The sequence below is a fragment of the Mus caroli genome, unplaced genomic scaffold, assembly GCF_978045245.1.
Source record: "Mus caroli unplaced genomic scaffold, Mus_caroli_1 scaffold_13, whole genome shotgun sequence".
Lineage (NCBI taxonomy): Eukaryota > Metazoa > Chordata > Mammalia > Rodentia > Muridae > Mus > Mus caroli.
Genome location: NW_028227268.1, coordinates 5,068,265 through 5,095,000, shown reverse-complemented (window position 1 = coordinate 5,095,000; position 26,736 = coordinate 5,068,265). Strand labels below are relative to the sequence as shown.

Here is a 26,736-nt window from a genome sequence, read left to right as displayed (position 1 = left end):
GAGAGAGTTTTCTACCACCTTGCCCGTTCTGAGTCAGCCTTCTGCATGTTTAGATTCCACCCAAGTGGTCCAAAGAGCATCCCTCAGGCCACCAGGTTTGGCAGTTCTAAAAGCTGCATCCTTTCAGTGGGGCAACCTTTCCTTGGGAAGCTCCGAGATCTTACTCTGTGACTCAGGGTCCGTGGAATAAGAGCTGGTAGGTACTAGCGGACTGTGCAGCTCCGGGAACCACCTCTGGCTGGAGACTGTCAGGCTGGGTTTGTTTGTTTGTTTGTTTTTCAATTCAAGAGGCAGCTGCAGCCAACCACTTAGTGTAAGATGGCCCATAAAAGTGCACTTGAATTACAGGCCATAAACCTCCAGCCCCCCTGAGTTCTGACCTTTCTGCTCCCTGGCACTCGGGTGCCTGTGGGAGCAGTGAAGCTCTGCCTGCCTCCCCTCAGGGAATCAGCAGAAGGTGAAAACCTGGTCCCTTGGGCAAGGCGACTGCCTCTTCTCACTCCCTCCTTCCCTGGGAAGACACAAGGGGACTAGCTTGGCTCCTTCTCCCCCTCCTTCTGCAGTGCTAATCCAGCTACACACAGGGCCCTGGTGTCCAAGGGCTGAGGGGCTACCAGTTCTGCAGCAGTTTCTGGCATTAGGGGGCACATGGTTGAGAGTCAGCTCAGCAAGGCAGGTGGCTGGCCCAGCCCTTCCTGTCCTCAAGCTCTGTAGGGACAGACTCCTACTGGTGCCACCATGACCAAACGTAGCCCCAATCCTAGCATCTTTTCTTTGCAGTCTTGTGGGCAGGTGCATCTGTATCACTGAAAAGGGATAACCATAGTGGATGTTTTGTCCAGAACACAGTGTGCACCGACCGGCCCCTCCCCCAGCCTGGGCCGGGGATGTGCTGAGCATGCACAAACAGTACAGTGGATTTGGGGCTGGTACTTTTCCACCTGGCTTGAATTACTTCAGAGAGCCTGAGACTCAACCAGGCAATGGATCAGTCACGGTCCTGTGTCTTTAATGAGACTGTCCTTGTCAGAACCCATCACCTCCCTGGCCCAAGGCTGCTTGTGGTGTAGCTAGCTCCCAGGAGGCCTTGGGGCCTCTTCCAGCACTCTTGCATCTGAGGTGCAACCAAAGGAGATTTTGTCCTGTTCCTGCAAGCAGCCTGAGGCAAAAGGTGGGACACCCAGCCCATTAAAAGGCCACCTTGCACACCTAGGAGCTAAGAGTTTCAGAAAGACAAGGACTCTGCATTCTAGGCCTGTTTGGACATGGTCCTCCTTGCTCTCAAAGTCTAATCAGCTCCCAACAGCTGGACCTGATGTCTGCTCTGTCTGTTCCTATGCCTTGTCCCCCCAGGCCACTCACGATTCCTGGGGCCTTCATAATCCAAGGACCACAGGTCTCCCGGGACAGAGGGCCTGGCACCCCGTGATATCCTACAAAATGTGTAGTAAAGGGAAGGATGTGAGGGGGTCATCTCTGCCCTCCATGTTATTTTGGCCCTGGGCTTTCTTCTCTGGCCTAGTATAAGGAGATTGGGGGTGGGAGGGATGGGCAGCAGAGGCCACTCCCTATCTGATACTGGCTCAGTGCAGACTTACTGAATGCTAAAGTATGAAGGGGAGAAGCCAGGGGCTTCCTAGTCAGTTCCTCAGGGGCCTAGTGAGAGGTGATGATTTTACAAACAGAGAGTTGGGTGCTTAACAATGCTGAAGGTGGCAGCTGTGCCAGCTGTGCCAAGGCTTAGAGCCATCTCCAGGGAGAGCCCTGACCAGATGGTTGTTCTAGAAGAAGCCACAAGGCCATGGCCGTGTCCTTCAGGCTCCCATGATGATTGATAGCATCCTGCCAGACAACAGAGGATCTCTACTCCTTTCTGCCCCAGCCATAGCTTCTGGGTCACTGGAGGCAGCTGTCCCAGAAAAAGAAAAAAAAAACTTTGTGTTTGTGAATTGCCAGGCACAGGCAAGCCCCTGGTCCCGGGGGACCTCAGTGGTGTGTCTGCTGGAGCAGAGGGGAACTCCCCAGAGGCCTGCAAGAGCTGGGTCAGCTGTGGCATTTGGAATCCTTGGCACTGAGGGAACTCTGAAGGGACTCGGAGGGCTTTAGCTCACATTCATGGCACTCTGAAAGCCAGACTTGCTCTCTGAGCAAACTCGGACCTGCAGGAATTACAGAGGCCCCTTCCTCCTGGAGGGTGAACCAGGCCAGTTGCACTGCCTGGCAAAGTAGCCTGGGTGGATTTAGGTCCCCTGCTCTAGGGGGATGCCCGTGTGCAGTGACATCCCTATAAATGCATAGGGCCCTCCCGCTTGATTCATCTCTGAGAGTGGCTCTCACTGCCCCGCCCTCAGCTGTTGAAAATGCCTGAGCCGGGCGTGGTGGCGCACGCCTTTAATCCCAGCACTTGGGAGGCAGAGGCAGGTGGATTTCTGAGTTCGAGGCCAGCCTGGTCTACAAAGTGAGTTCCAGGACAGCCAGGGCTATACAGAGAAACCCTGTCTCGAAAAAAACAAAAAACAAAAAAAAAAAAAAAAAAAAAAAAAGAAAATGCCTGAAAGGGTGGGTTTCTCGGGGCTCAGACTCTGATGGGCTCTTCTCTCAGTAACTTAGGGGTGCCGCCAGGCCGGGGGAACTGCCCACTCACCGTACCTCTGCCTTTTGACCTCATCTACACGGACTATCACGGCTTGCAGCAGATGAAACAGCACATGGGACTGTCCTTCAAGAAGTACCGGTGAGAGGCCCAGGGACTGCTGGGAACACAGCTCCTCCCCCATATCTTCCCTCCTGCCAGCTAGCCCAGGGTAGACCCAGAACCAGGGACTACTGGGACCAGAGCTCCTCCCCCATACCTTCTCTGCCAGCTAGCCCAGGGTAGACCCAGAACCAGGAATTACTGGGACCACAGCTCCTCCCCATGCCTTCCCTCAGCTAGCCCAGGGTAGACCCAGAACCAGGGACTACTGGAACCAGAGCTCCTCCCCCATACCTTCTCTGCCAGCTAGCCCAGGGTAGACCCAGAACCAGGAATTACTGGGACCACAGCTCCTCCCTATGCCTTCCCTCAGCTAGCCCAGGGTAGACCCAGAACCAGGAATTACTGGGACCACAGCTCCTCCCTATGCCTTCCCTCAGCTAGCCCAGGGTAGACCCAGAACCAGGGACTACTGGAACCAGAGCTCCTCCCCCATACCTTCTCTGCCAGCTAGCCCAGGGTAGACCCAGAACCAGGGACTACTGGAACCAGAGCTCATCCCCCATACCTTCTCTGCCAGCTAGCCCAGGGTAGACCCAGAACCAGGGACTACTGGAACAAGAGCTCCTCCCCCATACCTTCTCTGCCAGCTAGCCCAGGGTAGACCCAGAACCAGGAATTACTCGGACCACAGCTCCTCCCCCATACCTTCTCTGCCAGCTAGCCCAGGGTAGACCCAGAACCAGGAATTACTGGGACCACAGCTCCTCCCTATGCCTTCCCTCAGCTAGCCCAGGGTAGACCCAGAACCAGGGACTACTGGAACCAGAGCTCCTCCCCCATACCTTCTCTGCCAGCTAGCCCAGGGTAGACCCAGAACCAGGGACTACTGGAACCAGAGCTCATCCCCCATACCTTCTCTGCCAGCTAGCCCAGGGTAGACCCAGAACCAGGGACTACTGGAACAAGAGCTCCTCCCCCATACCTTCTCTGCCAGCTAGCCCAGGGTAGACCCAGAACCAGGAATTACTCGGACCACAGCTCCTCCCCCATGCCTTCCCTCAGCTAGCCCAGGGTAGACCCAGACCCAGGGACTGTTGGGACCATAGTTCCTCTCCCATGCTCCCTTCTGCCTGCTAGCCCACGTGGAACATGGCCCTCTTCTTCCTGTCTCAGCCTTCCCATCCCTCTCCAAACCATTCTCATCCCAAACAGATCACTGGCAGTCCTTTAGAGCCATCCATGACACTGCTGGATGGGGGCTGAAGCCTGGTAGGATGGACTCTGTCCAGGTCACTCCCAGGCATCCCAGGGGGTGAGAGGGTGGGAAAGAACCCTTCTGTGGTCAAGATCTCCACCATGGAGCCTGGCGTGGGGGGTGTCAGCCTATGCCCTTTCCCTGGTGACCCCAGAATCTAAGGCAAGCGTGTTGCAACCAGCAGCACTGGTTCCGTTTAGCACCAAGAGCCCCACTGTTCACTCCTATGCCCTAATGCCATCAACGGTGTGATTTTATTAGAGGGAGGTGACGGCTGGCGTTATTGCTTTTGTTATTAATGTGCGCTGTCTGCACATTGCCATCTTGCCCGCCCCACCCCCTCTCCGCGGGAATCAGGAATCCTGCCGACCTCAGCAGTCTGCAAAATTCTGGGTCACCCAGAAGAATGCTGGGCCCTGGCAGCTTTGCGGGGGGTGGGGGGTTTTCTAAGTGTTAGCACCTTTCTTCAGGAGACACTCAGGATGGGTGGGTAGGGATTCTGGAGCCATGGTCTCTGAGTAACCTGGCCCTAGGTTAGCTGGTCCTTTAGGAGCTCTGGAGTTTAGACTACAAGCTTTGGAGGGGGGCGGTAAAAGTGGAGGGAGGAGTCTCCCATGTTCAGGTCCCCGGGAGACCACCCATGAACCCCGTTCTTCCCAACAAAGCACAGCTTACAAATGACTCTGGACAATGAAGGGACCCCACCCCCTTCAGACACCACCTCTCTTCCTAGCCTCACTGGAGGTGATGGCTTGGCTTCTGGATACCAACCAGGGGCCCTGCAGGCATCCAGAGTGGCCTCTGCTGTTCCGTTGGGGAAGCTGGCACAGAGAGTGTGAAGCACCGCTGTGGTCACACGGTGAGGCAGTGCCTAGGTGGAGTCCTTGTCAAGTATTGTACTTTCCTGACCTAGCCACAGCACCGTCACAGGGGCACTCCTAGTCCAGGGACAGGCAGGAAGGTTTGACCTCAGTCCTGGTTCACTCTTGGGGAGGACAGGTGCAGAATCCGAGTCATCGACACCTTTGGGACGGAGCCAGCGTACAACCACGAGGAGTATGCCACGCTGCACGGCTACCGGACCAACTGGGGTTACTGGAACCTCAACCCCAAGCAGTTCATGACCATGTTCCGTGAGTGTTACTGGGAGAGAAAGGGGTACCCCTCGTATGTGCAGGGGCGGGTCTCCCCATGTGTGCAGGGGTGGGTCTCCCTCCTCCTGGGCCAGTGGGATGGCCTTAACCAGTAGAGAGAAGCAGTAGACATCACGAGATTCTAGAAGCTGTGTCCAGAGCTGGGACTGATTCAAGGCTGGGAGCTCTCAGAAGCACGTGGCTCAGAACGGGGGCCCAGTGGACTTCCAGAAGTTTCCAGGAAGAACCAGAGAAACTGGAAGGGGGTGGGACAAAGAAATGTGGGCCTTTCTACACAAAGGGACGATAATTAAGCAGATGGACGAGCCTGAAGGTTCTGGAAACATGGGAGCTTAGTTAGGTTCCAACACTGGGGCAAGCCTGAAGGAAGGGGACCAACTCCTCGGGAGCACAGTGCCAGCATTGGTAGCCTGCTTTTTATTTCCAGCGCTGAGGACCGCACCTGGGGCCTTGTGCATGTTAGGCTAGCTACAGCCCCAGCCTCCGCCACTTTGAAATGCTTGAGAAGGCTCTCAATATGTCCCCGAGTCTGGCTTTGAACTCCTGCCTCAGACTCCCAAGGGTTGGGATTTCAGTCATGTGCGGTTCTTGGTTAAGGGTCTCTCTGGTATCACTGAAAATATCTTTTATTGGGTTTATTTATTCATTTGTGCGTATGGGGGCATGGCAGTGGAGCACACACACATCAAGTGTGGGGACGTCAGGGGACAACTTGCAGGAATCATTTCTTTCCTCTTGTCATGTGATTCCCTACCATGTCAGGCTTGGTGGCAGGCCCCTCCTCCACCCTGAGCCATCTCACCGGCCCCCAGCTGTGAGCAGAGTAGCATCATAAGCATCTAATTTGTGGTACTTCAGAGGCTCTGGGCCAGAAAGCCAGATAAGCCACCTTGTTAGGATCGTGTCTAAATTAAGAGCAGAGTGGTTCCGCACAGTTCCCAGAGACTCGCAGAGGATATGATCTCTATTCAAGGCATCAAACTCGACGTTTCTGTCAGCAGCTTAGGTTCAGGCTGCGCTGGGCAGAGATGAGACAGCAGAGTCACTGAGTGATGCCTTCATTAGCTCCCAGAGGGGTAGGACAATTCCTGCAGCCCATGGAGTCTGGAGGAGGAAACTGAGGTCCATAGAGTTACTGAGACCTGTCTAGGGACACACACCTCTGTGGGAATCACTCTTTGCTGGGGAGCCCGTTTGGAAGTTCTGTGAGGCCCAGAAGGGAGTGTAGTTTGGGTACAATGTGTCTCAGGGGTGAAGTCCAGAGAGAAAAGGTATCAACGGGAGAGCAGGGGACCTGGGATAGAGAAATGAAAGCTGTAGAATTTGAGTCTTGGGTAATGACCCACTTAGAAAGGAAGTCCAGATTTGATCAGAGAAGCCTCAGGGACCAGGTATGTGCCACTGTGTTTGGCTCAAGAAGAAACGTTGCAGGCAGAGTGCATTAGCTGACTGCAGACGGCCAAAGGGGTGGAGGTCAGTGGGGGACAGAAGATGGGTTCGGAGGCTTCTGCAAGAACCTACTAAGCGCTTGGGAGGCAGAGGCAGGTGGATCTCTGTGAGTTCGAGGCCATCCTGGTTCACGGATAGAATTCCAGGACAGCCAAGGCTACACAGAGAAACCCTGTCTCCAAGAAAGAAGGGCTTTCTAACAAGGGCTACCAAGATGAATGACCAAGTAAAAGAGCTTGCTACCAAACTTAATCCCCTGAGTTCGATCCCTGGGACCACTCCCACAAACTGACCTCCACACATGCACTATAGCACACAAGTACACACACACACACACACACACACACAGAGAGTTAATTTATCAATAGCTGGTAGATCTGGCAAACTCCTACTCATCCTCCTGAACCCTAATCAAATGTTCCTTCTCTTTTTCCCATTACTTACATTCTTCCCTCATCTTTCTTTTTTTTTTTTTTTTTTAAAGATTTATTTATTTATTATATGTAAGTTCACTGTAGCTGTCTTCAGACTCTCCAGAAGAGGGCGCCAGATCTCGTTGTGGGTGGTTGTGAGCCACCATGTGGTTGCTGGGATTTGAACTCTGGACCTTCGGAAGAGCAGTCGGGTGCTCTTACCCACTGAGCCATCTCACCAGCCCCTTCCCTCATCTTTCAAACAGTGTGCCTCATCACCTTATAATTTATTCTGTCCTTTTTAGTGTTTTGAGACAGGGTCTTAGATAGCCTGGGCTGGCTCTCTTTCCCTCTCCTGGCCTAACCTTCACCTGCCTTGGGCCCTTTGTCTAATTGTCCCTGTTATTTTAATTGGCCACCACCATTCCTTGTCCATTCACACTGACTGATTCAGCTAATTATATTCTAAATCTGTCCCTTCTGGTGGAGGGCAAGGCAGGCCTGATGTGTCCTCAGCTGCTGAGGAGAGGGAGGCCACTGGAAGAGGGAGGCAGCCAGCCCAGCCGGAGGTTGATGGAGGGAGGCAGCCAAGCATCCACCCATCCATCCATCCATCCATCCATCCATCCATCCATTCATTCATCCATCCATCCAGAGGCTCTGGCTGCCTCTGTGCATTAGAGATGCTTCTAAAGTTGAAAATTGCCTGGAAGTCAGTAGCATCATTCTCTGTCCTGAGTACCCACACACAGGGCTCTGGGCCTCGGGGTAGGGCTCTGCCTCACCATGAAGCCAAGAGCAGGAAGGAAGTTTGGGTCTATTCTGCAGTCAGCTTAGGACCACAGCAGCATTCCCAGGCATTGGGACAGGAGGCATCCGGGCCTGGGCATGGGGCTCAGTTGGCAGACTGCTTGCCTAGCACAGACAAGACCTTGGTTTCAAGCAGCATGGCGCATGTAGGTGCACACCTATAATTCCAGCAGTTAGGTGGAGGCAGGGAAATCAAAGTGTTGGGGTTACCCTCAGTTACATGGGGGAGTGTTGAAGCCAGCCTAAGGTACACCAGATGTGGACGGGAATGTCTCGTGGGACTGCCCATGTGCCTGCCCTTCAAGGAGGGGGTGGGGAGGCCACACTGTGTTTGATTAGCTCCCCTGAGGGAGCTCCCCCTCCATGCCCGGGAGGCCAAGGTGTGGATCACAAGCATATGGGGTGGGAAACAGGGTGACAGGAATTTGGGGGTGTCTCAGGTAGCCTGAGAATGCCTTGCTTGCGACTGGCACTCACCAGGGTTCTGCCCACGCAGGAAAGCAGTGGACCCTGGAGACCTTTGATTCCAGGTCTCAGCACCTCCCAGGGCCACTGCCAGAGCTGCTCAGGTCCAAGGCAGGAGAACGAGAGCGGAGACGGAAAGCCAGTCCTCCTGTGGGCAGGTTTGCCCACACCCGACCCCAGGATTGTGGCTGTGTTCAGTGCCTCAGCCCAGCTGTTGCAGGATGAGAAATGTCGTTAACTTAAAAAAAAAAAACATTAATCGAATAAGGAGAGAACCCCCGCCCCCCTTGATCATATAATCTTTTACACAAGCCATATGTCTTGGGTCATCTTCTAACAAGAATGCAATAATGGTGCTTTTCTGCAAAATCTAAGCAAAAATAAATAAATAAATTATTAAAAAGAGATAAAACGTATTTTGTCCTTGAGGGACAGAGAGGAAGTCAGATCCTGCCCTGCCAACTGGGTTCTGGAAGAGTATTAGGAGGTCTTTATCTTAATTCTCTGCTGTGTTCTCTACAGAGAACCAGCTTGGGGGTGGGATGGAGCAGGAAGGCTGGCAGACCCCAGAGAGGCTCATGGGGGCAGATGATGGGGGCAGGGACCATGTGGGATTTTTATCTCTCAGAAAAGGGAGGACAGAGGCACAGCAGTCATACAATACAGGTTAGCAGGTGTGAGCATGAAGGTGCCCTGGCTGGGGACACTGAGGTGATCTGGGGACAAGCTGGGAACAGAGAGAGTGGGAGCTTGGCCTGTGGGGTCTTGGGCAGGTCTAGGAACCTGATGGGACCCAAATCAGAAAGGATTGTTCTAGAGAAAAGAGCCTGCCAAGAGAGCTTTGGAAACAGCTGTCAGTGTGCTGGGGGGGTGGGGGGGGTGGAGGGGTGAGCAAGGGGAGGACACCCCCCTGCAGTGACACGTGTCTGCTGAGACAAAGGGACTGAGCAGAGAAGGGAGACCCAGCTGGGTTACCCAGAGTCAGACCATCTGGAGACACACTGGGGAGCCAAGTGGCCCTGGGGGTTCCCTGCTCGGAGCGAGCTCCAGGCCAGCCCACCCATGGGTGCTCTCCCTACACGCTCAGCTGAGACTCCTGGGCGAGGCATGTCAAGGGAGCAGGCTTCTGCTTGGACATTTGATAACCTCTTCCTCCCCCTTTGCGGCCGGGCTGTAGCTCACACCCCAGACAACTCCTTCATGGGCTTCGTGTCCGAGGAGCTCAATGAGACCGAGAAGCAACTCATCAAAGATGGCAAGGCCAGCAACATGGCGGTGGTGTACGGCAAGGAGGCGAGTATCTGGAAGGTGAGCCCCAGCAAGCCCACTGCCAACCACACCGGCTCCAATGCGGGCCATACCCACAACACTTGCTGAGTGTGGGCCACACCCACATCAGTACCAGACACATTCACTGTACCTTCTGTGCCTTCACAAGGACAGGCCACAGCCCCTTCTGACACAAGCCGTGTCTACCGCACGGACACCACCACCCAAGTGTAGGCCACAACCACACAGATCATCTGCATGCTGGCGCTGGACATGCCTACCGTACCTGGTTCTGGTGCTGATCACCCCCATAACCCGGAAGACTCCAGCCACACAATGACAGGGCTTGCCTAGCCAATGCCATGCCTCTGCAGTCCACGCCTGAAGCTGCAGGAACGGGTGCAGGATCCAGATGGCAGCTCCCATCTGCTGCACGAAGCCTAGGGCATGCACTGGATTATTGCAAATGGCTTCAAGTAGTCCCTAACAAGATAGCGACTGTCCACCCTCAACCCCTGCACTGTTCCCACTGGACGGCCGCTCTGTGGAGGACTCTGATGAAATCCTCCTGCCCCGCCTCTAGGAACTAATAAATGATGTAAACCCCACAGGGAAGCTTAGGAGAGTGGAACTTGGTGGGATGAGAGGCAGGGGTGGAGCTTAGAAATTAAGACGCCATCTTCCATCTTGGGTCCCCATCCTGGGAAACTTCTGCGGGTGGTGCCTGCCTCTGGTCACGCCTCTGGTCACTAACCTGTTATCTCTGTTCCCTATGCTCCGTGGCGATGAGGCAGCTCCAGGTACGGACCGGAAGCCTCCATGTGCGTGCCTTTGCCTTACTGCAGCAGTGGCTGCTCTGTGGGGTCTCCCTGACGATGTGTCCTTGACTCTAACACTAGCTCCATGGAGGTACCAGAGGGAGGAGGGGAGGGCGAGGGGACGGCAGGGTCCACGGAGCAGTCTTCCCTGGGTCCCTCCCTGTGAGAGTTCCTGGGTACAACCACAGACAAGACTGAGGGTGGGCGGGTCAGAAGACAGGCACAGGCAGATGGATGGTACAAAGACAGGGTTGGGCTAGGGAGTGTGGCTCAGTCGGTAGAGTGTTTGCCTAGCATGCACAAGCCCGGGGTTCAGGCCCTAGAGCCCATAAGCAGTGTGACTGGAACAGTAATCTCAGGATTCAGGAGGTAGGGACCGGAGGATGACAAGTTCAAGGTCATCCCAGGTACACAGCCGGAGTCCTGAGTCACGCTTGTGACATGGCTGTCCTATTGAAAAGTCTCATGCCATATTTGGTAGGATTAGATCAGATGTCACAGGATGGCAGTGACCAGACAAGACTTTCACAGTCTCAGGAAGTGGCCAGGCCGAGGTACATGGTGCCTTGGGGACATGGTGCTAAGTCTACACCCCAAATTCTGCCACAGGCTCAGGCTGGCCACAAACATCTGGGTCTCAGAGACACACATCAGTGAGGAGGGAGGAGGGTGACCAAGGCTGTCTTCTTCCTACATAGCCCAGTGGCTGTGTCTTTAGCTCATGGCTCCTACCCAGTTTCAAGGGATACCAAAGCGTGGCTTTATTGTAAGCCACTGGGGCTGCACCAGGTCTGGGTTCCTGCTGAGGAAGGAAGAGAAGCAAGCGTTGGGCAGTCTCTAGTCTAGCACACTGAGGTAATAGCAGAGGCTGGCCCTGTGCTGTAACTCCAAGCACTGCTGAGGGCTCACAGGTATTGCCTCCCCAGGATGGAGGATGGCGTGCTATCGGGCCTATTATATAGATGGGGAAAATGGGGCCCGGCAGGTTATAGGATGAGCTCACACCTAGTCAGCGGCCAAGAAAGCACTTCGGCCACAAACTAGCTGAGCTCAGGGATGTCCGGGGACAGAAAGAAAGCCCAGAGGCAGAACTCGTGAGGCCACCAGGGGCGTCAAGTCAAGCCTAGGAAAGAGTGCAGTGGGGATAACCCTTTATCGACAGAGAGTGGGGGACTGAAGTCTGCAAATGGGGCAGAGGCCAGGAAAAGCCTGGGGCAAGATGGAGGAAGGAGGCCTCCATCACCCTTGTCTTGTGTAGAAGTTAGCATCTCACCAGGCGCGTGTGTATGTGTGTGTTAAGCAGGCCTGTCAAGTCTTGGTTTTCGGGAGGCTATGGCTTTGGGGCAGTTTGATTACAGGGGTTACCAGGGGCTGACAGACAGAGTGTGGGGTTCAGCAGGCTGGGGATAGGCATCCAGCAGGCTCCAAAGGAAGTGTGCCCGTACAGCAGACAACCCAGACAGTCAAGTGGCAGGCAGAGGACAAATGGTGACATGAACCCAGACTTATCACAGCCCTCTGAGAGCAACCGCGATGGAGTGACATGGAGGAGCACAAATGCACTACGTGTGTGTGTCTGTGTGTGTGTATCTGTGAATTTGTGTATATGTGTGTGAGCTTGAGTATATGTTTGAGTGTGTATCATGTGTGTGGTGTGAATAAGAGTGTGTGAGCTGGGCAGAGGTAGCGAACGCCTTTAATCCTAGCACTTGGGAGGCGGATTTCTGAGTTTGAGGCCAGCCTGCTTTACAGAGTGAGTTCTAGGACATCCAGGGCTACACAGAGAAACCCTGTCTGGAAAAACCCAAAAAGATTTTTAAAGAAAAGTGTGAGTGCGTGAGTATGAGTGTGAGTACGTGTGTTTGTGCAGAGGTCAGAGGACAACTTTCGGGAATCAATCAGTCCTTCCATCCTGTGAGTCCCAGGAATTGAACTCATGTCACCCAGATTTGACTGCAAGCACATCTACCCACTGAACTCTCTTGCTGGCCCAACACTGATTCATATTTTAACACCTCCCTTGTCTTCTCTGACTTTCACCCGTGGTTCCAAAGAGAGCAGCCTGCATCCTTGCCTTACTGGGCCCAATATAAGTGAACACTTTTTCTTGGGTGACAAGAGACCCTACTATGGGTCCCTGAACTTGAACTCAGGTCAGCTCAGGTTATCAGGGCTGTCAGGCTTGGCAGTAAGTGCCTTTACCTGCTGAGCCCCTCCCTCACCTGTGTTCCTGGAGGGCATTGTCGCTGTGCATGGAATCCCAGCTCCAAGTCTTCTCAGTAACGTAGTAAAGACTTTCTGCTCCCTCCCCACACCATTTGTTTCCGCTCACAAACTAGCTGTAAGGCTTGGTGCCGGCCACCATGGGCAGTTTGCCTTTTCCCTCATCTGCTTGAACTAAGCATGTTCGACTCTTGGCCAGTTCACTCCGATTCCCTTGGCTGTGGCTTTCTTTTTTACTTACATCGAATTCATAGATCTTTATGATCCTTTTTAAATTGGTCACAATTTTTTGAAAATCTTCACTTGTTACCTCTTTATATATTGCTTCAGGCTGGGTGTGGTCTCAACAAAAGAAAAATAGAGGCTGGAGAGATGGCTCAAAGACTCAGAGCACTGACTGCTCTTCCAGAGGACCCTGTTTTAATCCCCAGCACCCACATGAAAGCTCACAGCTGTCCGGAACTCTAGTACCAGGGGATCTGACACCCTCACACAGACATGCATGCAAGCAAAACCCTGAGGCACATAAAAAATAAAAAGGAATCTCTCTCTCTCTCTCTCTCTCTCTCTCTCTTCCCCACCCCCTCACACACACACACACACACACACACACACACACCCCTAACAAAAATAAATATTTCTTTGGCCCCAGTGGACTCCACTGCTGCTTCCTCCTCTCTCTCTTTTGCATTAGTCTTTTTTGTTGTTATTTTTTAGACACGATCTCACAGTCCTGGCTGTCTTGCAGCTCCCTAAACAAACCAGGCTGGCCTGAACTCTTGAGATCCGCCTGCCTCTGTCTCCCAGGTGCTGGGATTAAAGGCCTGTGCCACCAAGTCTGGTTCTTTTTGCTTTAGTTTTAATGGAAGTTTACACAGAGCAAACACTATTTGCTTTGTCAGTTTTTCTGAAGACAGGGTCTTGCTATGTAGCACAAGGATCCTTGAACTCACTATGTAGCTCAGGCTATCCTTGTGGCAATTCCCCTGTCTCAGCCTCCAGAGTGTTGGGATAACAGGTGCGCACCACGCCTGGCTAAGCCTTGACTTTAATAAAAATTGAAAGCTGTCTTTTGCAGACCGTGCCTCTGGTGCCGTAGCCAAGAACTCGTGTTTATCCCGAAGCCACGGCTTCTCTCTGGCACCTCTGCTGGTTCTGTAGTTTTAGTTTTTGCCTTTGAGCCTATGATTAATTTTGAGTTAACACTGCAGTATAATGGGACATGCAGATTCACATTCTTACAATCCCGTGTTGCCCCACGGGACCCAGACTCGGACGCTCTCTCCCTTGCTTTGCATGTAGATGATAAATGCCCTGGACTGTTTGTTGAAGAGGTCATCCTTTCTGCTCCAAAACACATCCCCTTTTCAGCAATGAGGACTGTGGGTGTCTGTGGGATCTGTCTGGACTCAGATGCTCCACCCCAACGATCTGTGTCATCCTGATGTCACCACCCTGCTGTCCCTGCCCCTCCTGCTGCACACAGACCCGGGGGTCAGGTGCTCTGTCTGCCTATGTTGTTTCATTTATTCTAGGACCAAAGCATTTCCAATGGGTTTTAGCCTCACCCTGTCAATTTCTGTAGCAAAGCCTTCTGGATTTTCAGGATTTTTGGTTTTGGTTTTGGTTTTGGTTTTGTTTGTTTTTGTTTTGTTTTTTGTTTTTCGAGACAGGGTTTCTCTGTGTAGCCCTGGCTGTCCTGGCACTCACTTTGTAGACCAGGCTGGCCTCTAACTCAGAAATCCACCTGCCTCTGCCTCCCGAGTGCTGGGATTAAAGGCATGCGACACCACACCCAGCATCTTGATTTCTTTTATTTTAATGTGTTCTAGAAAATGAATATGAAAGGAAAATCACAGAAATAATTTGAAGTCAGACCTGATGACATTTTCTTCCAGAGAGGATTAGATCTGAGTCCTGGCTTGTAGCTGGGGCCCGAACAGTCCCAGGTCACCTTAATCAATCATAGCAAGTGACATAACAAGTCAGAAGTAAGGCTGCTCTGGCTCATTCACGTCCTGAAGCTGACACCCTGTGTCTGCAACCCAGAACCTCCTCCACCTTCCTCCTTCCCGGGAAAAAGGAATGAGTGGACGGAAGGACAGGTGGAGAGGGGACAGACAGACAAATGGGTAGAGACATAGATGGATTTGAGGATGGAGAGATGAATAGGTTGGCAGATGGATGAATGGGTGGGAAAATGGATGTGTGGGTAAGTGGGTGGAAAGGTGGATGGACGGTTAAGTGGGTTGGTGTACTTATGTGTGGATGGGTGGGTAGAAGGATGGATGGATGGATGGATGGATGGATAGATGGATGGATGGATGGAGTATATGCAGACAGGTGTATGGCTGACTCAACAGGTGCATGGGTGGATATGTGAGGGAGTTCCAGAGAAATCCACAGGTCCTCAGGGCATCCAGGTTCATAGATGGATTTAAGTGTTCGGTGTCCACGGCCTTCTTTGGGAAACTCAGCTCCATGGCTAGAACCAACGCTACCTTAAAGCCTCAGGTTTAGCTCAGGCCCTGCAACTCACAAATGGAAAGTCCAAAGACCGGAGAGGAGAGGGACTCTGCCAAGTCTACACAGCAAGTGAATAATCACCCCAAGATGATTCTGATGTCTTCTAAGGCCAGAGGGGGGGGGCTGGCCTACCAGCTCTGCCTTCTGAGTGTGAGGGGATGGTCCGTCACCATCTCCTCTTTTTCCTCCTCCTTCTGCAGGGCAAGGAGAAGTTCCTGGCCATCCTCAACAAATACATGGAGATCCACGGCACCGTGTACTATGAGAGCCAGCGGCCACCCGAGGTCCCCGCCTTCGTGAAGAACCACGGCCTCCTACCGCAGCCTGAGTTCCAGCAGCTGCTGCGGAAGGCCAAGGTGAGGCTATGGCCACTGTCCTACCCCTGCAGGTCGCAGCCCTGGATGGCAGGCATCTACCAGGCCAGACATCTCCATGTGTTCTGCCGCCCAGAATCCTGGCAGACACTTGGTCCAGAAGGCCGGGAGGCCCTCGATTGGGAGGGACAAGGGGAGTAGGAGCTCGGGTCACCAGGCATGGTAGCAAGCGCCTCTACCCACTGAGCCATCTTGACTGTCCCCTCTGCTCCCAGCTCTTTATAGGGTTCGGATTCCCCTACGAGGGCCCAGCACCGTTGGAAGCCATTGCCAATGGCTGCATCTTCCTGCAATCTCGCTTCAGCCCGCCCCACAGCTCCCTCAACCACGAGTTCTTCCGGGGCAAGCCCACCTCCAGGGAGGTGAGCAGAAGGGTCCTGCCCCAGATCTGGGAGTCTGAGAAGTGTGGTGCCACGCAGAGAGGGAAGGGACCTAGGAGGGTGCTTGAGCCCAGCCTAGCTGCAGGCTGCAGGCTGAAGCAGCCCTCTGTTGGTCCTGGGCAGGTGTTCTCCCAGCATCCGTATGCAGAGAACTTTATTGGCAAGCCGCACGTGTGGACCGTGGACTATAACAACTCCGATGAGTTTGAAGCAGCCATTAAGGCCATCATGAACACCCAGGTGAGACTCTGACCCGCCATACTGTGCGTCTTGCCTATGATTAAAAGAAGAAACTTCCTAAAGAACTCACTCGGGCATGCAGGGCTGCCTTGGAAAGGCATCGGCCCACACGGATGAGAAAGGGACGCGTGGGTCCCCGCTTCCCAGCGTGGTGTGTGGTTATGGGAAGAGGGTGGCTCTCTGCAGGGAGCAACCTGCACTCCCTGATCTGGCACCTGTGGGCCAGACTCATTTACTAAGCACCTTAGAGGGCTGTGCCCTAAGAGTACTCTTGGCACAAGTCAGGAACTAAGCAGGCACGCGCAGGGTGAGCCCCAGCACAGCTGTGGGGAGGGCTGAAGCCTTCGGGTAGCAGCCAGTAACTGCAGCCGCATGCAGCTCTTCGGGGATACTGGCTTGCCTGCAGGTTCTATCTCAGCAAGCCTGGCTGGGGCTCATGTGTCTTACACTGTGGTCCACAGCACTGGTCCAGGAACTACCTATCGAATACCAAGAGCAGAACACCCAGCTCCTTTAGTGAACATGGGAGGCCTGGTGTGTGCCTATGAGAGATGAAGTGTCGGGAGGAGATGTACCCGAGCTACAGATAACATCACAGCTTCATCACAGCTTATCTTATCCTCGAGCTCAGCACTTCATTCCAAGAAAACTTATTCTTTGTTTTGTTTTGTTTTTGTTTTTGTTTTTGTTTGTTTTTTTGAGACAGGATTTCTCTGTATAGCCCTGGCTGTCCTGGAACTCACTTTGTAGTCCAGGCTGGCCTCGAACTCAGAAATCCACCTGCCTCTGCCTCCCGAGTGCTGGGATCAAAGGTATGCGCCACCACGCCCGGCCTGGTTTGTTCTTTTTGTTGTTTGTTTGTTTGTTTGTTTGTTTTTTAAGTGTTTATTTTATTTCTATTTCTAGGGTGGTGTGTGTGTGTGTGTGTGTGTGTGTGTGTGTGTGTGTATGAGAGGCCAGAAGAGGGTGTCAGGTCCCCCTGGAGTTGGAGTCAGAGGCAGTTGTCAGCCACTGATGTGGGTGCTGGGAACCAAATGCAGGTTTTCTGCGAGAGTATCACTTTTTAAAACGTTTTGTTTCTTTTTATTTTATGTCTATTAATGTTTTGCTTACATGTGTGTCTGTGCATCAAATATGTTTCTGGTGCCCAAAGGGAGCTGCAGGCAGTCGTGAGCCTCCTGAAAGACTAGCCAGTGCCCTTAACTCCTATCTGAGCCATCTCTCTAACTTCTGTGAGAGAACTTACTCCATAATGTGTTGGGCTGAGTATCGGGTGACCTCCCCCTCCCCGTCTATCTATCTTGGTGGGAGGGTGTGGCAGCCCCTCCCCCTCTTCCTTTCATTCCATCTGGGCCCAGGCCATCAGGTGACTATGGGAGGACCCAGCATAGAAGTCACTCCTAGAAGTGGGCAGTGTCAATAGGACACTGGGCCTAGGTTCTTTTTTTTAAAAAAATATGAACATATGTTCAATTTTGTTAGTTAATTAAGAGAGAGAGAGAGAGAGAGCACAAAGATGAAAGAATCAGTAGGTATTGTCCATCTGAGGGGGTTCCCAAAACAGGTAGAAACTGCAGCCTTCAGCCTTCCCCTTCCCCTGTGACTCAGAGGGACTTTACTATCAGTCCCACTTCCTTGGGAAACTAAGGGAGGAGAGTTGGGAAATCCAGGACACCCTGGGCTACACAGTGAGGTTGTTTCAAGAAAACCAAACCAAACCATCAGGTGAGCCTTGGTGGGGGGGTGGGGGAGGTGGAGAATGGAATTAGGGGGTGGGGCTTACAGCACAGACACCCCCTCACCCCCCATCCCCGGTTTTTAGTGGCCCTGACGTCTGCATTTCAAAGAGGCACCCTGGGTAATACTGGCTGTCCTGTTTCAAAAAATTGGTTTAGTAGCAGCTGGCTGGGTTCCAAGGGAATGTGGTGGCCATGAGGAGATAAATGGTCCCAAGTGTGGGTCTTTCGGACTTCAGCCCGGGAGAGAGGGAGGAGGAGCCAGGAGGCTGCCCGAGAAGATGGAGGCCTCCCAGGCCAGCACACCCCACCTGGACCTGGCCTGTGGACCCTGCCTGTGGACACACGGGCCAGATGGGGCCATTTCCGATGAAAGGACAGGAGGTGACGTGCTACTTCTGTGTGACACCCCCCCACACACACACAGCTCCCATTTTCTGCAGGGCTAGTACTTGTCCCTGTGAGACAGAGAACAGAGTTCCCGCAAGTTTGACCCCGTGGGGTCGCATCCAGCTGCTGCTCCCAGGCAGAAGTTTCCAGTAGGCAGACTGAAGTGGCTGCCGATGCCCCTCACATGGGAACCTTTGACTTGCTATAGGAGCTGTTTGCTAACACTGTAGAGGAGAGGCGCCTCATGTGGAGTGAAGTCTCTCTCCTACGGCTGGTTGTTTAAAACCCTGTTCCAAACCTTTCCCTACAAGCCCTGCCATCAGCTCAAAAAGCAGAGCAGACTGGAACAGGACTGTGGGAAGTGTAGGTCTGAGAAGGCAGGGCCCATGGGTGGGGTGACATGGCAGCTGGGTGTGGCCTCAGGATGAGGAAACACCCCCACACCCCTGTTCTGGGACAGGTTAAAACAGTGAGAGTCAGAGGCAGCAGGTCCTGGGTGTCTCGTCTTGGGGTCACTCGGATATTGTTGACACAAAACAGGACTCTCACCTCAAAGACATTGTTTATTCTGGAACCAAGTATGAGTGACCTTGACCCGAAGACACAGATTCAAGTCACCCCAAAGACTTATGTTCCACGGTGGTAACAGTTCCACGAGGCTTCTATAGTAACAACACGGAAAAACATGGGTCAACACCCTTCAGGTGGGCAGGTCCTCCAAAGCAGGGGCCCGGTCACAGATCTTCTTGCCTTCTGGGTTGGTGGGAATTAAGAGTTTGTTTTGAGGTTGCAATCCGAATGCTTTCATGTCAAAGTCACAAGGACGTAAGGTCAGACACAGGCAGGTGATGAGTAACTTCGAGGGAGGCAAAAGAAAGCTCAAGGCGATTTGACTACATCTACATCCCAGCTCTCTGTAACCATAGAAGTTCTCCTTCACGGAGAGGCTGATTCATCAGCCTGGTAGGATCTTGAAGGCACTTGTGGCTTTTTTTCCTTCTGGGAATTTCATTGTGTTGAGGGTGGACCTTAACCCTAGGACGCAGAGCCTAGCCCTGCTAGGTGTTCTAATGTCACCCGTCCTGCTGAGGAGGAAGAACACAGGCTCAGGCAAAGCTGTCCCAGTTTTACCACTGATGGTTGGTATGGTCTGCAGGAAATGTCACCCATAGGAGCCAGGTGGACCACACTGATCGTGACATTCAGGGTGCAACAGGCCCAGACTGCTATACCTTCCCTCTGATTCCCAGCTGGGTCAGTCCAGTTGGCTGGACACTGCTGTCCCTGACATGTGCCCTTCTGGGCTGGTGGTGACCGACTAGGTGTGCTTGTGTGTGTCTTGTGCTATTATATATGTTGTGTGCTTACTATGTGGATTTTGTGCACGTTGTATGTATAGTATATGTTGTGTATTTTGTGCATTTCATGTATGTGTGTGTGGGTTGTATTCATAGGTTGCATGGTATGCATGCATTGTATGTCTGCCTGCATGTATGTGTATCTGCACATGTGAATGTGGAGGTCCAAGGTCAACATCCTGCATCCCCCTCCCCTTTTTTCGAGACAGGGTTTCTCTGTGTAGCCCTGGCTGTCCTGGAACTCACTCTGTAGACCAGGCTGGCCTTGAACTCAGAAATCCACCTGCCTCTGCCTCCCGAGTGCTGGGACTAAAGGTGTACACCACCACACTTGGCCATCTTTCCCCTCTTAGTCTCCACCATTGTTTTTTTGAAATAGAATCACTTTTTTTATAAAGATTTATTTATTTATTATATGTAAGTACACTGTAGTTGTCTTCAGACACTCCAGAAGAGGGAGTCAGATCTCATTACGGATGGTTGTGAGCCACCATGTGGTTGCTGGGATTTGAACTCCAGACCTTTAGAAGAGCAGTCAGGTGCTCTTACCCACTGAGCCATCTCACCAGCCCTAGAATCACTTTTATATTTACTTTTTAATATTTATTTTGTGTGTGTGAGAGTGTTTTACCTGCATATTTATGTACCACATTCATGCCTGGTACCTGCAGACATCAGAAGAGGGTGTTTGGCTCCCCCAGGACTGTAGTAGGGATGGTTGTGAGCCATCATGTGGGTGATGGGAGTGTAACCTGGGTCCTGTGCAAGAACAGCAAGTGTTCTTGGCAGCTGGGCCATGACTCCAGCCCCTACCTTCAGTTTTTGAGTCATGGTCCCATTGAACCTGAGGCTCCCCCATATGGCCAGGCTGGCTGGCCAGTGAGCTCCAGGGATCCCTATTTCTTGTGTCACACAAAAGCTGGGTTTCTAGGAGCCTGCCTCCAAGCCAGGCTTTTCTGCCAGTTCTCTGTGCCCTAGCTACTCCTCCTATCTGCTTGGACTAGGCTGTGGTGTGGCCTCTAGACACTTGCACAGAATCTGCAGAGCCTTTCTTAGGGAAAGAAAGAGGCATATGCATCTTATGTAGCCATGTGCCTGGGGAGGATGGGTGACAAGATTCATCTTGTTCTATCCAACAGTGATGTGTGACTGTCCTGTGCTCCTCTGTGTGAATGCTCTGCCTCTTTCGTGGGGTACAGGGTGAGGGTGGGTGCTTCTGCGTGCATGACTGTCTCCTCATCACCTGATGCATGCCAGATACCATAACAGACCAAGGGGGCTCAGTGGTGGACAAGCCACGGTCCCTACCTTCAGTGGCTTTGCAGGCTCATACAGGAGATGGGGAACAAATAGGAAACGTTGACCCAGGAGCTATCCTGTGCTAGGAGAGGACCCCGTAGCTGCTAGGGTTCTGAAAGCCACTAAGAACACTTTCCTTATCCAGGGATGGGTAGGCTCAAGATGTCTCAAGGATAGGTGACACCCAAGAGGTTTTGCAAAGGGAGAGGAATGGGGCAGCAGAGAGAGATGAGGCCTGGATATAAGTGGAGCCTGAGGACCAGACCGTGTGGATCTAAATCAACATCCCTCGGGATTTCCTTGGGAACACAAAGTATATGCTGGTAGAGAGGCCTGGTGGACAGTTGGTGGGCTTTCTGGGCAGAGAGTACCAACCTGATCTGATGCTGAGCTTGGGTGTGGCCCATCTCTTCCACAGGTAGACCCATATCTGCCCTATGAATATACCTGTGCAGGGATGCTGGAACGGATCAATGCCTACATCCAACACCAGGTAGGTCACCCTGTGTCCTCTGCCCCAGGGCCTTGGGGATGTCACTCCAAAGCCTATCACTTCAGAGTTAGGGCCATGTGGTCTATGTAGACTGCAGCAGCTACAGGCAAGCCATCCATCCATCCAGCTCTGCACCCCACAGTAGGGGTTGGGGCCTGGGGCCCAACAATCATGGGTATCAGTGCCATGGAAAACATAGAAGCTAGGTTTTTTTTTTTTTAAATCATTTCTGAGTTTGATAATTGAGCTAGCAGAACCAATGGCAGCCCCCAAAGGACTCAGGCAGATAGGAGCTAGATAGAGGTCTGCCCAGAGAAACGGGGGAGGGGGACTGCTCTTGTGTAGGCTCAGACTACCATACAGTCCCACTGAGCAAGCAGCAGACAGGCTCTGACAGGCAGTCATCTTCTCAGCCCACTCAGAGTGCACAGAAGCTAGCCAGCGAAGCACAGGTCAGGAGACCTACCCTCCTGGGCTCTTCCATGGGGTCCAGCTCAGAGCCCATCATCTGACTCACTTCAAGCTGCAGGTAGCCTGGGCTGTGTTTTATCAGGCTCCAGGTATGAGAGGAAGCCAGAAGATGCTGTAGGGCTCAGGACCCCGGGGACAACTGCGGTGACTGTTAGAAGCTGTGTGTCTTTGAACCTTGGCCAGCCACAGGTGTGAGCAGTAGGACCTGGAGGCTGGTTCTGAACTGCTCCCTCCCCTATGGATGGGAATCTGAAGCCCAGAAAGACACATTGTGGGGTCAAGGCCAGAGTCACTAAACTAGGGCTCCCCACTCCCATCTCACTATATCCTCAAAGCTTACAGAAACATTACCTGCTAGGACCTAGGGCCCCCAAGAAGAGTGTCAGGGGTGAGCACAAGGCTCTGTCCCCAGGTTTCATGGGCCTCAAGTTGAAATCCTGAAAGTCTGACCCCAGAGATGAGGTTGTGCAGGGCAGACAGCCCAAACAAGCAAGTTCAAAGCTCACCTCTGCCATCCAGTCGTGAGTCCCTGGCATACGCCCTGGATTCAGCCTCTACTGTTTGTGCAACAATTAACATTCATCCATTCTACAGGGCCACTTGGTATTACGGAAATAATGGCCGAGGCCACGTGGCATTCAAGAGGTGCCCAGTAGCAGCTCTTACTGAAGCTGTAGTGCCAGGCACTCTAGAGAAAACCTGTCCCCATCCCTAACACCTCCTTTCTTGACAGGACTTCTGTGCGGGTCCAAGCCCTGTTCCACCAGGGGCCAGCACTGCCCAGAGTCCATTTGTCTTAGCTCCTAATGCAACTCATCTCGAGTGGGCCCAGAACATCAGCTCAGTTCCGGGAGCCTGGCCCCCTACCCACTCTCTGCGGGCCTGGCTGGCAGCCCCTGGAAGGGCCTGCACGGACGCCTGCCTGGACCATGGATTGATCTGCGAGCCTTCATTCTTCCCTTTCCTCAACAGCCAGGATTCCTTCCTCAAGTAAGTGAGCCCCTGCCTGCGACCCCTCCTTGCCACCGCCCCCCTCCCCCGGCCTGGCTTCCCGCTAGATGTGGGTTTGATGCTTTTGAATCAACCAAGAAAAATCCCTAAGGGGACATCCATCCCCCCGGCCTTGCCTTCTTCCACCTCTTGTGGCCCCTGCCCAGCCCGTGTGAGTCTCTCTCCAGTTGGGTTACCAAAACTACAGTCCCACCAGGCCCATAGCTTCTCTGAGCTCTGACAGATGGATTCAAAACTGTCCTCTCTGGTCCAGGGAGGGGGTGGGGCCACGCCAAGCTGGGGCTAGCTGTCACCCTGCTCACCAGAGTGACGATGCTGATGTCACCTTTGCAGGCTGCAGGTGCCCTGTGACAGCACTGAGTGGGAGATGCATCACTTGTACCCTGCCTTTGCCCAACCCGGCCAAGAGTGCTACCTACAGAAAGAGCCGCTGCTCTTCAGCTGTGCCGGTGCCAGCACCAAGTACCAGAGGCTCTGCCCCTGCCGTGACTTCCGCAAGGGCCAGGTGGCCTTGTGCCAGGGCTGCCTGTGAGGCCGGAGCCACCCTGCCCAGAACCTGCCCACCCGTGCACGCGCGGTTGGCAAGCACCAGCACTTTCTGAGCTCTGGTCACACTCACCGCGTGTCCCCTGGCTGCAGCCTCCCCTGGCCAGGGATGGAAAGAGGAAGCTGAGGAGACAGCAGCTCCAGGCCTGCAGCTCCCTCCTGGGGGGCTCCTTGCCTCACCATAGGACTTGAGGCCAAGCACGTGGGCCTACCTCCCTGTCCGGTGTACCCAGGAGCACGTGGATGGAGGTCCCTGGCTTTCTGAGGTCTGGACCATGCTTGGGCCCAGCATAGGCCTTTTGATCCACAAGGCTGGGAGCATGGTCATGCGGTCCCCTATTCATCAGAGGTCTCACCTCAAGGGAGAGGGATCAGGTCACAGCCACACTTGTCGTGAGGGCCACACCCTCACACGAGGCAACACTTCACGCAGGGCCAGTCTGGCCTCCTCAGTTGCTTGGGGGGGGGACAAAGGGACAAGGAGCTCAGGGAGGCCCCCCTCCTAGTGCCCCTCCTGTTGCTCAACCCTGCTTCCTCCAGCAGAATTCCCTCTGGGCCTCTCCTGACACCCAGTTCTGGCATGGCCTGTGACTGGTCCACAGCCTTGGTCTCTGCCCCTCCGGTGGCCACCTCCACCCTAGCTTCTGACAACAGGTCCCAGGCCCCACCAAGGCCTCCTCTGCAGACTCTGACAACATTTCCAACCTTCGAGCATCTCATGCCGGCCAGGCTGAGATGAAGTTACACCCACGATACACTAGGCTGGTTCCGATACGCAGGTCCACCAGACCTCCCCTGGCTCCCACCCTTCTGGGCCCCATACTTGCCCCTCCCTTCTGTTTCCTCCAACCTCAGGCCACTTCAGTACACTCAGACTTCAGTACCCATCTCTGTGGCATGCCCTCTTCCAGTCCAGGGTAACCCTTCCCTCTCCCACCCCAGGGCCAGCCAGGCTCCAGGAACACTGCCATTGCTCATATATGGCCCGCTCCCAGGCTCCCTGGGACCAGACAGTTGTAGGAAGGAACTGTCCTGCGTGGGACTTGCCAGTGCCCCCTGTCCTGGTTGGCCCCTCCCTGTCTGTGGCAGCAGAACCCAGAGCAGCAAGAGACCAGTGGTTCCGAGGATCTGCCTGTCGGAGGAAAGCAATAGAGACACTTCTCTCTCTCTTCTCTCTCTCTTTTTTTTTAAAGATTTATTTCTTGAAATAAATATTTTATTGGGATGTGAGATGATGAAGAAATTGGTGGGGTTTTTTTTGTCTTCTGGAACCCCCCCAGGGCTCACCCAGCATTGAGGGGACTGGGTAGGGTCCCCAGATGTTGCTCTGTATTGATGAAACATGGCACGAGGGGCTGGAAACCGAGGAAGTGCCTCTACCCAGTCGTCCTCCCAGCTCTGACCACGGGATGCTCCTGTCAGTGCCTCTTTGCCACACCCACATGCAGAATGCAGAGGTGTGAAACCAGAAAACATCAACCCAGTGTGGAAGAGCTTGAGGCCACCGCCAGCGATGTGCTTGTGCTTCTCAAGTGGGGTTCACTGCATGTGTTTGCTCTGGGCTGGGGCCATGATGTCCTGGATGCTGCCCTGATTCCTTGTTACAGATAAGCAGACAGACAAAGGCACAGCTTGTGACCTCAGGACCATTTCAAAGCTGCCGTGAAGCCCTGGGTCCGGGGTTTTATATGTGGCTCAAATACATGGAAATATTCGACAGTCAGTGATTCTCCACAGGGGTGGTTTTATTCCCTGAAACTGTCCAGACTTGTTACATCCTGGGTTGGGGGAATGGCGGGTAGGCAGCCAGGAGATTTAAGCAGAGAATGCAGGTTACATAGGTCAGTGTCCGTCCGATAACTCATAAGAAGCCCCTGCCTCACTCACCCTAGTCCCCAACCCCTACACAAAGGTCTGACCCATGACACCGCAGCACAAGGTGACCAGCCCTGCTCTAGGCCAGAGGGTCTCACACGGGCGTGCCTTGGTCACCACCATCCCAGCTTTTAAAGCGTAGCAGCCTAGAGTCTAAGAGGTCTGAGCGGCAGAAGGCCCTTGAGTCTGACGTGCTCTTAGGAGCTGCTGCTGCTGCCCATGGCCGCAGCCGCCACTGCCACCGCCACCGCCACCACCGCCCTGGGCCTGAGCTTTGAGAATGACTGGTCTAGACCAAGTGGGTACAGAAGGTGTTTCCGATTATCCTATGTATGTACTTATTATATATACGTATTTTTTTTCCAGATGGGGTCTTACATAGCCCAGGCTAGCTCCAAACTCACTATGTAGCAGAGGATACTCTTTTCCTTTTGCCTTTACCTCCTGATGGGGCTACAGGTGTGTAACACCACCCTCAATTTTATTCAGTGCCGGGAGATCAAGTCCAGGGCTTCCCGTGTGCCAGCGAGCAGTCCACTGACAGCCACACAGCCAGCCCAGACAGTCTCCCATGGGTTCACGTACGTGCGTGTGTGTGTGTGTGTGTGTGTGTGTGTGTGTACGTGTGTGTGTGCGTGTGTGTGTGTGTGTGTGTGTGAGAGAGAGAGAGAGAGAGAGCGAGAGAGAAAGAGAGAGATTTGGGGGGATTTGACAAGCCATGTGTTAGAAGGGCAACATCTTCACACTGGGCACATTAAAGCATGGAAGCTTGCTTTGCTTTGGCCCCTCCCAATCCAGGCCCAGGGCCAGCCTCCCTGGAGTCCTTATAGGTAGGAACTCAAGCGTCAGAGTCCCACGCATTTGTCCCAGCCTTTGACAGCAGTGTGAGTGCTCAGGGCTGAGCAGGGCCCTGCTTCCCGCTTGCCTAGCTCCGGGAAATAATTAATAATAATGAATGAAAAACTGAATTTGTCGAGAACCGTTTACTACAAAAGGCCTCGGGGCACATTGCACTCCGGTGTAATTAGAAGTGGCGTCTTTTAAGCTTTGGTTTGGAATGGAAGCCAGCACTGTTGCTCCACATCCACTCTGGCCTCTCTGGCCTCTCTGCCTCCAGTGCTGTGGAGGAGCCTGGGGTCGTGGGAGAGATCTGCCCTGGAGGATCAGGAAAGACCTGGTGGGGAGTCCCAAGGTCAGAATGGGCCTCTCAGATGCCACAGCTGTGCCCGCAACAGGAAACTGGAAAGGTTGGAGGCAGGGGCCACCCTCATGAAGGAACAAGGCATAGCTATCGGTGCCAAACTCAGACCCTTGAGGAAGAGTAGCAGCTATTGCTAGGTTCACCCTCAGCTTGTGAAAGCCCCATGTAAACCACCCCAAAGGGAAAGGTGTGTAGAAGGGCACGGGAGAGGTCTAGGCCCAAAGCTACTACACTCTGAGGGCCACTCTCTGGGGGAGGATGAGATGGCGGCTTATACACACC

At 53.4% G+C, this 26,736-nt stretch overlaps 1 protein-coding gene across 1 annotated transcript in view; it reads left to right on the top strand.

The window, feature by feature from the left end:
- Mgat5b (alpha-1,6-mannosylglycoprotein 6-beta-N-acetylglucosaminyltransferase B) overlaps window positions 1-24,577 on the top strand; it is a 68,629-nt gene extending 44,052 nt beyond the window's left edge. The window contains exons 9-18 of the mRNA XM_085829399.1: window positions 2,603-2,734; window positions 4,953-5,086; window positions 9,422-9,552; window positions 10,308-10,313; window positions 15,281-15,436; window positions 15,670-15,816; window positions 15,958-16,074; window positions 21,276-21,350; window positions 22,555-22,811; window positions 23,166-24,577. Of these exons, the coding sequence (XP_085685525.1) occupies window positions 2,603-2,734; window positions 4,953-5,086; window positions 9,422-9,552; window positions 10,308-10,313; window positions 15,281-15,436; window positions 15,670-15,816; window positions 15,958-16,074; window positions 21,276-21,350; window positions 22,555-22,811; window positions 23,166-23,364 (1,354 nt within the window). The 3' untranslated portion in view covers window positions 23,365-24,577. The remainder of the gene's footprint in view (window positions 1-2,602; window positions 2,735-4,952; window positions 5,087-9,421; window positions 9,553-10,307; window positions 10,314-15,280; window positions 15,437-15,669; window positions 15,817-15,957; window positions 16,075-21,275; window positions 21,351-22,554; window positions 22,812-23,165) is intronic.
- The last annotated feature ends 2,159 nt before the right edge of the window (window positions 24,578-26,736 follow it).